This window comes from Apis cerana, linkage group LG12, assembly GCF_029169275.1.
Source record: "Apis cerana isolate GH-2021 linkage group LG12, AcerK_1.0, whole genome shotgun sequence".
NCBI classification, from domain to species: Eukaryota; Metazoa; Arthropoda; class Insecta; order Hymenoptera; family Apidae; genus Apis; species Apis cerana.
The window spans coordinates 7,889,474-7,900,383 of NC_083863.1; the positions used below are offsets into that span (position 1 = coordinate 7,889,474).

General features: G+C 25.8%; 2 protein-coding genes across 2 annotated transcripts; one reads left to right on the plus strand and one right to left on the minus strand.

Moving 5' to 3' along the window:
- Window positions 1-729: 729 nt before the first annotated feature.
- Window positions 730-6,549, plus strand: LOC107998946 (CUE domain-containing protein 2). The gene is made up of 5 exons (XM_017058513.3): window positions 730-883; window positions 1,794-1,883; window positions 1,994-2,330; window positions 2,637-2,810; window positions 2,997-6,549. Exons 2-5 carry the CDS (start codon window positions 1,795-1,797, stop codon window positions 3,255-3,257), a joined length of 861 nt encoding a protein of 286 aa, XP_016914002.1. The 5' UTR covers window positions 730-883; window position 1,794; the 3' UTR covers window positions 3,258-6,549.
- A 505-nt stretch (window positions 6,550-7,054) lies between these two features.
- Window positions 7,055-10,904, minus strand: LOC107998944 (chromatin-remodeling complex ATPase chain Iswi). Its single transcript, XM_017058508.3, has one exon. It carries the CDS (start codon window positions 10,710-10,712, stop codon window positions 7,683-7,685), a length of 3,030 nt encoding a protein of 1,009 aa, XP_016913997.1. The 5' UTR covers window positions 10,713-10,904; the 3' UTR covers window positions 7,055-7,682.
- Window positions 10,905-10,910: the final 6 nt, after the last annotated feature.

Here is a 10,910-nt window from a genome sequence, read left to right on the forward strand (position 1 = left end):
TATTTATTATGAATTGTAATAATATAATAAAAATGTTTTTTTCCTAATTTTGCTTATGATCTTTTTGTTATTATGTATATAGTATATAAGAGAAATTAAAAATCATCATAATAAATAATAAAAGACAACAATTATAATAAAAGATATTATTTTAAATTATTTCTAAATAAAACATGAATATTAAAGATATTAAATTTCTTTTATATTTATAGGGATATAAAAATTTCTTTACGTTTATCGTTTCTCTATTATAAATATTAAAATTTTTGTTTTTAAATTATATTGCAGAGACTATAACAATATAATTATATGTTATAATTTTAAATATTGAAACTTCAATCTTTCCAATAAAAAATATATATTTGTTTTTAAAGTTTTAAATTTTTCAATTATAATGTGTACTTTGTAAATATTATGTAATAATACCTCTAAAATGATTTTACAAAATAATTAATTCTATTTTATTTATTTATAAAATAATTTCAATTACATACTGATTAATATTTATACAACAAATATTCCAAGGGTTACAGTATCGATATTAGTGCTTCGATGTAAATTGAATTTTTATATTCATATTTTAATAGATTTAAACATTTATATAAAAAAATATACATTTTAATTCATCATATACAATGAAAATCATTTTATTCTATATAATAGTTATTCTTTTTTGAATTATATCAATATTAAAATTGTAATATTAGGATTGCTGATTTGATCCCAAAGTAGGTCGCAACTCGCAATCATGATGGCGCCACGTTATCTTTACCCCTCCCCTTACCGAACTGTCAAATCGAGGAACGTTGTTTGTATACGAAATTTTTATCAGTTTTCAGCCTCAAGTACAATCCGGGGACTTCGAACAAGTGAATAAGATCAGGTTCGTACTTGTGCCTATTTTCACAATGAATTATATCAATATTATTTTATGGAATCCGTCGATTATCGCAGATAAACGAAAATGTTAAGAACTCGATGTGACCGGCGCTGCTACCACCTTTCTGTCAATTTCTTCTTGTCTCTTTCTCATACATTTTTCTTAATAATTCTTATTATTCAATTTTTGTTGTTTAATACAATTAAAAAAATTATTTTTTTTGTCATCTTATATAAAATAAAAATATTAATGAAAATTCTTCATTGAATGCAATTTTGTTGTAAATTGTGTGTTGGTCTTGCTTTATTTCTCTTAACCTATCTAGAAAGATAATTGTTTAACTATTAATTGTTTAATTTAAACTTTTTAAATAAAATTTGATGTCAAATTTGACAAAATTAATATGCTATGTAATAAATTGAAATTGATTGATAAGCTTATGTTAAAACTTACAATTTTTATTTAATATATTATAATTATTTACAATTATTTCTTGTAAATTTTTTTTAATAAAATTATTTTTGTTCTATTTTTCTCCTATGTAAATTTTATGATAAAATTTTTATATTATGATAAAACTAATTTTGCTTAATATTTTATGATATATTAATATTATCAGGCATTTTCAAGAATATTTTTTTTCTGCGAATATTTTTTATTATTATTATATATATTATTTTCATAAATTATTAAATAAAATTTTTATTTTAGTAAAATAAAATATTATTTCAAGAAAAATTATATTTATTAATAAACTAATTATTTTAAAAAATATAAATTTATATAAAATAGAAAAGCAACAGATTGGATCTATTATGTTTATATATATATATACTTATATTTTTAATAGATGATTTTTAAATAAATATAAAAAATATATTTTATATTTAATAGATTATTATAAATTTTTTAGAATGAATCGTACAATGGATGAAAAAGAAGAATTGGTCAAAAAGTCTTTATTTAGTTTTGTGAGGAAAGAGGTACCCACTGCCCAATTAAGGTAAAAAAAAAAGAAAAATAAAAATGTTTTTTTGTTTATAATTTGAAAATTTATATGAAATCTATATATATTTAATGTATGTTTGTAATTTATAAAAATATTATTTCTAGTTTAATAGATGATATTGTTTTGAGTTATGTGGTAAGTATGGTAGAAGAAAGTGCACTTGAGGAAGATTTGGATGTTGATGGATTATGTGAAATGGTTTCTGCTTGCCTTCCTGAGTTTTCTACCATTGAAAAAGAAGCAGTATCTAAATGGTTGTTAGATATTGAAAGCAAATTACGGCAAGAAACTAAAGAAAATGAAAATTGCCAACCTCAGGATCCTTTGAGTCATATTAGTTTAACAGCTTTGTTACCTCCTGGTACACAAAGAATGAGAGTTCATCATCTTTCAGAAACAAGTGATGCTGGAAGTGATTCTAGTGGAGAATATTTTTCAGAAGTAAGTCTTTTTAATTTTTTTATAAATTAAATGTATTATATTTTTTTATTTTATTAAATCAATTGTATCATGATTATTTATTTTTGTCATAATTTAAAATGTAAAAAATTTAGTTACATGTAAAAATTTTTTATATTATTAATTTTCAAATAATATTATTTTACAACAATAAACTAATATTAGAATAAAATTTAGCATTAAAATAGTTGATATCTTTAATTGTCTTATTCTTTTCTATTTATATAATAAATTTTATTTATTAATATATATATTATAATTTTAAAATATCAATGTATCACATATTAGGAATCATCTTGGCATCAAGTAGCACTTCTGCAAGAAATGTTTCCAGCTGCAAGTCCAGCAGAAGCTAGACATTGCTTAGCAGTTGCAGGTGGTGATATAGCAAAAGCAGCACAGCTTGCACTTCATAGACAAGAAGCAGGACAAAGTCTTGTTAGTAATCTTACTTTTCTAACAGTAAGTATCTAGTATATATATATACTTTTTTAATTAAAAAATATATCATATGTCTTACATGATATTAAATAACTTACTATTAATTTAAAATATTGAATGCATGTGCATATTTTACTCATATACTTTACATTTTAGTAAAGCAATTATGTATTAAGCGAAATAAAATAGCATAATTATCTTCTGTAGCCAAACGGTCGTAACAAGGCCAGAGTAAATGATGAGGAATTGAAATCACGTATCATCGCACGATATAGTTACGTTGATAGAGATGATGATTCACGTGAACATCGTCCAGTCGCCCCGAAAACGGAACCAAAAAAATTAGTACGTTATTTAGATAACAAGATTGTAAGTGTGAAAGGTGAACGTTATACTGAAGTAAGAAGAGGTGGTGAAGAGGAAGATGGGAATGAAGGTGGTAGAAAAAGAGGTCATTGCCGACCGTAACCAGTCCCTTTGCCTCCACCCCCCGATCCACCCCCTTGGAGGCATCTAATTTCAAATTAAAGCTTTCACTTACATTCTCTTGTATTGCTTAAAAAAAAGTACGGATAGGGCGTTGAATTTCTATATTTGTAGCACTATCCATTTTGTTCCTGCTTTCAGTTGACTTTCTCACAATCATCTTTCGCAATCATTTTTATCAATTTTAGAACCACCTTTTTTGTCCTTTTATGTGTGATATTATCCTTATTGTGATCTGACGCAAGAGATTTGTAGCATTTTAAAAAGCCACGTATATATATATATATATATATATATATATATATATATATATATATGTATATATATATACACACACACGATGTACCGTTTATGATATAGATCAATGAAAACTTTTCCTTAATGAGACATCGCTATTGTTATTATTATTATTGATATTAATATCATTAATACTATTAATATTAATAATAATAATAATAATAATAATAATAATAATTATATATCACAGTTTAAGTACCTGTTAACGTATAATTAATTTACGTGATTTATTTGAAACATTTTACTCTTCATTGAGTGCGATGGTCATTTTCTATTCTTTATTGAATATAATGATTAATAAATTTTTAATTCAAAAAAATTTATATAATAGTAAAATCATAAATATAATGTAAATGAAAAAAGAAATTTTTTAATATTTTGTTGTTTTTTTAATAATTTGAAAGTTATATAATTTATATAAATTTATATAATTCAAGGATTTTGTTTATTGAATAAAAAGTGACCACTGTGAACTCAATTATTAAACTTAAAACTCAATTTCTGCGATACAATGTCGAATTTTATTTTGCATTTTCAACAAATGCAACTTTTTTTTTTATTGTTAAAATAATATGCACATTTTATTTATTAAACATGTTGTGTGTCTCATATTTCCAGTGAATATCGTACTATTGTTATATTAACTATTATCATTAAGTCTATGATGTGCTGATATTTTTTGAAATAGGCTAGGCTTGTATATTTTATAATGTTAACAGTAAGATTAATTTAGTTGATTGTTCTGAAACATTACTCAAATTGAGTGAAATCTCTTTCTTTTTCTCTTTCAATCTATCTCTATCTATCTCTATATCACTATGTATGTAATGAAACGTACGTAAGAATTATAAAATAAGTGAAACAATATCTGTGCAAGAATATTGGTTTCTTGCAAAAGCACTAAAATAAAATTATATATAATAAAAAAATTTAGGAATTTTTATGTGCACATTTACTCAAGAAAAATGAAAAATTTCAAATAAATAACTTCTAAGCATGCATAGTTATAATTATTGTCTATAATATAATCGAAATTCATTTAAAATTTAATATAATATTGTAAAAAGAAAAATATCCAAATTCTGCAATGGAAATGAACTGCGTATATGCTAAATTCTTTGATATCGCAGAGCAATTATAATCGAGTTGTAGATTTTAGATAATAAATTGTAGTATACGTATTAGGTACAAAATATATATTGTATATATATATTTATATATATATGTATATTATACATTATATATTTATATACATATATGTATATATATATATATACATTTATATTAAATACATAAGCGGGATAAAAAATTTATCGCGCTATGTAATTTATTGGTATTACTATTGTTATTGCCATTATTGCAAACTTTAAAATGTAGACAGATATAATCATTCAAACTTTAGAATATTAATAAAGTCAAGTGATAGAACACTTGCAATAATATATATTAAAGAATGAGGTTTAAGAATGAATTTATAGACATCAAATTTTGATCGTATATCGTAACTGCTAATTGTCGATATAAAAAATGTGTTAATCGGAAATATAAATTTATATTTTCATATTTTAATTAGGCCCATTGATACGTTATCTAATCAGTAATGCGTTAAATTTTATTTATTATTTTTATCATTCATTTTGTCAAGCATATAACTTCTTATTATTTTAGTCGTTTAGAAATTTTCATCTTAATTATTACATAAATTTAATAAAATAAAAAGAAAAAGAAATATACATATGCAAATATATATATACAGAAAATTTCGTTTTTGATATATATCTCGAATATAATGAAAAAAATATAATATTGTTCTATGTTTTTTTCTGTTTTTCATACGATTATCAAATTTTACAAATTAAAATTATAATAATTAATAATTTTTTTATTTTTTTCTATTTAAAAAAAAAAATATATATCTTTTCTAAATATGTAATCTCAAATAATGTTACCTTCTTATTTCGCTTAATTTTTCTTTGTTTAATTTTTTTTTATTTCTAACTAAATACGAAATATAACTTATCTAAATTGTATGGATAATTTTATATATATTAAAATAACTTGTAGTTGGGCCAATCCTTGCCATGAGTGATTTATATGTATAACATAGAAAATTACATTATCATTTCTAATAATTGTAATTATTGATGAATATATTACATTCATTGTAAACTAAATGTACTCTACTGCCGATTAATCTCAGACAGAATGATATTGCTGTAACATTTCGAAAGTATGTGTAGTAAATTAAGATAGCGATACATTAAAAAAATATTTAAAAAATAAAAAAAAAAAGAAGAAAATCAAAGTAAATTGAAAAAAAATAAAATAGGATAAGCAATTATCATAAAATGAGGCACTTCAATTTCTTGCAAATTTTTCTGTATATCCTTTAATGTAATATAAGAATATTTTTAATTTGTTTCTTTTTAGATTAGTGATATTAGACATATCTTAGTATAAATGTGAAATATTATGTAAAATATTTGTTATTTGTTAAAATATTTAATTTGATACTTTATTTTATTAATACTAATAATGAGAAATTCATTCTTAAAAATCAGTATCAATTAAAACTGCTAACTGTTATATTAACTATTATTAAAATAGATTAGAGTAACATGATGATATTAATAACTCTTATAATCTAAAATTAATTTAACCAGAAAAAAAGAAAAAAATATTTAATTAATTATTCTATTTTATCTTTCAATATTTATTAAAAATTTATTTTTTATAATGTTAATATAACACAGTAATAAAAATTTAATTTTTAATTTTAAATACTTTTTATGACATTTTATTAAAAGACATATTTTTCATGTTTTTTTTTATAATACTTCGATGAATTTACAATATAATTTCTTAATAATATTTTTTAAATTATACGTAAACTATAAAATATAGTCAATAGTTTAACTACGCATTTATAAAAAAATGTATAACAAGTATATTGATTAAAATATTCTTAAAATTATAATTTCTCGTAATTAAAAATTTCTTTTTTATTGTAATTATAAAATCAGAAATTTTTAGTAAGATATCATTGAATAAATTTGAAAAATATGAAAAAATATTATTGTTAGAATGCAATAAATATTAGTTTCATGAACATTGAAATTTTCTTGCAAATACAAAATTTATATATTTATGATTTGATTTCGGTAATTAATTTTTTGTTATCATATCATAAAATATCTATAATATATTTGGTATTTAAAATATATGAATTTATGTAGAATTAGGATACTGTGTTATTTATTCTTATTTTCTATAAAATTTAATTTAGGAATAAGTAATTTGAGTTATATCTTTCTTTTCTTTATTGCTATGAATTCTGAAATTAATAAATATAATCATATATATATATATATAAACACAATTGAAATTTTCTTCTTATATTATTCATTATCTTCAGATATTTTTTAGTTTGTTATTTTCATATAATAAGGTAATAATTAATAATTGATCAAACACATTAAACGTTTATATGATGCGGCATATATTTTATTCGTAAAACGAATTACAATGCCTTTTAAAATCATAGCAAATAAATAAAATCATTCACGTAATATTGCATTACAATTATTTATGTAAAATTAAATCAAGGTACGTATGTGGTTTTGTGTAATACATAGATGGTGGTGTGTAACGTTTTCGTGATAATTAAGTATATATATGTATAAAAAAAGTCTCACTTTTCTTCATCAATGTCAAATAATTATAACTTGACTTTAATATTCATGAGGTGAATTGAAATCACTTGATACGTATAAATATAAAAAGTTATCGTGCCAAGGTTACACATGCAAAACCATTTCGAATATTGCTGTCAACCTGTTTGTTAATATTAAATTGTTCTATTGTTAACTAGTTTTCTTCGTGACTTTTAAAGATGATTCTTCGTAATTTTTATCATTAAAAAAAAAAAAAATGTCAAATTGAATGTCATATTGAAATATAGATTGCAGAGGATGAACAAGAATGAAGTTTTACAAATTCCTTTGAATTTGAAACGATAATAAATCGTTAATATCTTGAAGAAGAATGAACGATGGAAAAATTATTACAGGTCAAGTTCGTGCTCTTTAAAATAAGGCATATTTATTCTTTTTATTTTTTCTTTTTTCGTGGTTTATCTTGTGGTGCCGGCAAATTTTCCTGTTTCCGTTTCGATGCGGGCTTTGCTCCAATATTGCCACCTTTTTTCCTCCTTTCTTGTCTCTCTCGTTCCTCCAATTCTTGATTTTCACGTTCGATCAATGTGATCAATGTATTGCATCGTCGTTGTAGTTCTAAAGCTGTACGCGATTTCACAAACCAGTCAAAACGAAATTGTGGCGCCGATCTGACTGTGGCACGAAGCTCCTCGTATACGTTCTCTTTGTCAAAGCCGAGTTTGTGTAACATACACACGAGAAATCGATCTTCTTCCTCGGTATAATTTTTACCTTTGTTTGTTCCATATGCTATCCTCAATTGATGAAAAGGAGCACGGTACCTTGCCATTTTGGCATCCAAAGCTTTTTTGATTCCGGCTCGTCTCTGTATTTTTGCTTCTCCTCGTTCAATTTGAGCCATTACTCTGTCTATATCTTGTAATTCATGACAACGTTCCCAAAAAACGGCCGAATATTCCATGACTTCTTCGGGAGTTTTTCCTTCTACTTCCTTAGCTATATTCTCGATATCATCTCGACCATATTTTTCATTGGCTTTTATGAATTGATTAAAATCTCTTTTTGTCCAATTCGTAAATCCTTGAGTTAATAATTTCTCTTTTTCTGCAACTTCGTCGTCGGTTAAAGGTTGAGCTTCATCTATTTTACGTTGCTCTTCCTTTTGAATTCTGGCAGCATCCGATCCAAGCTCTGGATTCTTTGGAACTTTATATCCAACTGTTTGTCGAAAGTAATATATCTCCTGATCAAGTAATTCGAATAATCGTGGCGGGAAAAACTGGAAATCTTGAACAATTGGTTGTTTTGGCGGTCTAGGTGCTTTTGGAGCTTTTGGTTCTGAAACTCTAAGAGCTTCTCTGAAATATGCATCAACTGCGTAATTGGCTTTACGCTCGCGTTTTGGCGGTTCTATCCAATTCCCTATACCAAGAATTTTTTGTTTTTCGCGATAATCTTCACCTTCAAATTGATAGACAGAATCCGTGGGCGCATCTACGGTAAAGTTACGCAAAGAAGATTCACCCAAACTTTCTAATTTCTGTTTCATCTCCTCGGTTCTAGCTTCACCTTTTTGAAGAATGGTATCTATATCTTCGTCTGTAATAGCACTGTCTTTAGATGCAAACACTTCGTTTGCACCATGCCTGATCATGTTTAACATTTCATCTTTATTCAACGCTGTTTGTTTCGCATCCACTAATCGTCCTTGTTGAATAACTAACTTATCTAAACGTAATTTAACTTCCGCACGTTCCACTATCTTTTCTTCTACAGTGTTTTCTGTGATAAACCTAAATACACGAACTTGCTTTTGTTGACCTATGCGATGAGCTCGATCCATTGCTTGTAGATCCATTTGTGGATTCCAATCAGAATCATAAATAATAACTACATCTGCCGTTGCTAAATTAATACCTAAACCACCGGCACGAGTTGATAGCATAAAAATGAATTTCTCGCTTCCCGGTGCGTTGTATTCGTTAATTTGACGCTGTCTATCCTCATGTGCTGTATTACCATCTAAACGACAATATTGAAAACCTCTCCAGTGACAATAATCTTCTAAAATATCTAACATTCTGGTCATTTGACTAAATATGAGAACTCGTGATTCTTGTTGCTGTAATTTTGGTAATAACTTATCCAAGATTACCATTTTACCACAATTATAAACGAGATGTTCATCAGTTGTATAAGGAGGTCCAGGTTCTGCTCCATCAAATAAATATGGATGATTACAACATTTGCGTAGCTGCATTAAAATATTCTGCAATCTCATTTTTTCAATCTTTCCTGCACCATTGACTATATCTATATCTTTCATAAGTACCTTAGTATACCATTCTCTTTGCATTTTACTAAGACCAATGTATACTTTAATTTCTTTTTTAGGTTTGAGTCCTTTCTCTACTTCAGATTTCAAACGTCTTAAAAGGAATGGTCGAAGGACAGCATGTAATCTTTCAACTAAAGAATTATCACCTAAGAAGCTATTAGTATTAAACCAAGAATCAAAATCATCTGAACTATTAAATACATCTGGTAATAAAAAATTGAGCAAGGACCATAGTTCATGAAGATTATTTTGTAAAGGTGTTCCTGTTAATAGAAGACGATTAGCTGTTTTAAACTCCCTTAAGATTTCTGACAATTTTGATTTTTCATTTTTTATTCTATGAGCTTCATCAATTACCATATAACGCCAATTGAACTTCTTGAACACTGATTTTTCTTTTATAACCATTTCATAAGATGTTACACAAACATCCCATTCCCCAGGCATCATAACTTCTCTAATGAAAGTATTTCGAGTCTCTGCATCTCCAATGAGACATACTGCTCTTAAACTTGGACACCATTTTTTAAATTCATTCATCCAATTTGCCAAAGTAGATTTGGGAACAATGACTATATGTGGCCCAGGAATATTTCTAAAATGTTTCATGTATCCTAGCAGTGAAATAGTTTGAAGAGTCTTACCAAGACCCATTTCATCAGCCAAAATTCCATTGATACCATGCTCGTATAATGATATCATCCAATTCAAACCTCTTATTTGATAATCTCGTAACTCACCGGATTTGATGTAGTGTGGCGAAGATTCGAAACGCGTCGTTGGCGCAACACTGGCATTACTTTCAGCCAATAATTCTTCATCTTCTTCTTGTTCTGTCTTACGGTGTCTATGATCACCGGAATCAGTTTTCGCTTGATTTTCTGGCTGTTTTCTAGGTCTGCCAGCTTTAACTTTTAATGGACTCCCAGCCTTATCTTTCTGATTATTTGTCATAAAATGGGAGAATATTTCAGTCTGTTTTAGTAAATAATCAAATCGTTTACTTCGATCAGTTTCTAGTTTTGTTTCAAAATCACCACCTCGAGACGACGTGGTTTCGGCCGAAGATCCATTTGAATTGTCTCCCGTATCTCCTGTGTCTGCATTTTCGTCCGGTTTTGACATTTTGATTGTTTTTGTGACGTACTTTTTATGTGTACAAGTAAAGTTTTAATTAATTTGACATATATTTAAATATGTACTTGATTTAATTGAATATTCGTGTATTAGATCCGATCTTTACCGTGATGATCACAAACGCATAACATCAATCACCGCCATAGTGAATCGTGTTATCCCTCCAAAACTACGCTATAAATAACG

Bases quoted from the DNA above. Each gene is read 5' to 3' on its own strand.
- LOC107998946 (XM_017058513.3), top strand. From the start codon at position 1,795: ATGAATCGTACAATGGATGAAAAAGAAGAATTGGTCAAAAAGTCTTTA. The intron at 1,884-1,993 runs GTAAAAAAAAAA...TATTATTTCTAG, and splicing joins GTACCCACTGCCCAATTAAG to TTTAATAGATGATATTGTTT. The intron at 2,331-2,636 runs GTAAGTCTTTTT...ATCACATATTAG, and splicing joins GTGGAGAATATTTTTCAGAA to GAATCATCTTGGCATCAAGT.
- LOC107998944 (XM_017058508.3), bottom strand. From the start codon at position 10,712: ATGTCAAAACCGGACGAAAATGCAGACACAGGAGATACGGGAGACAAT.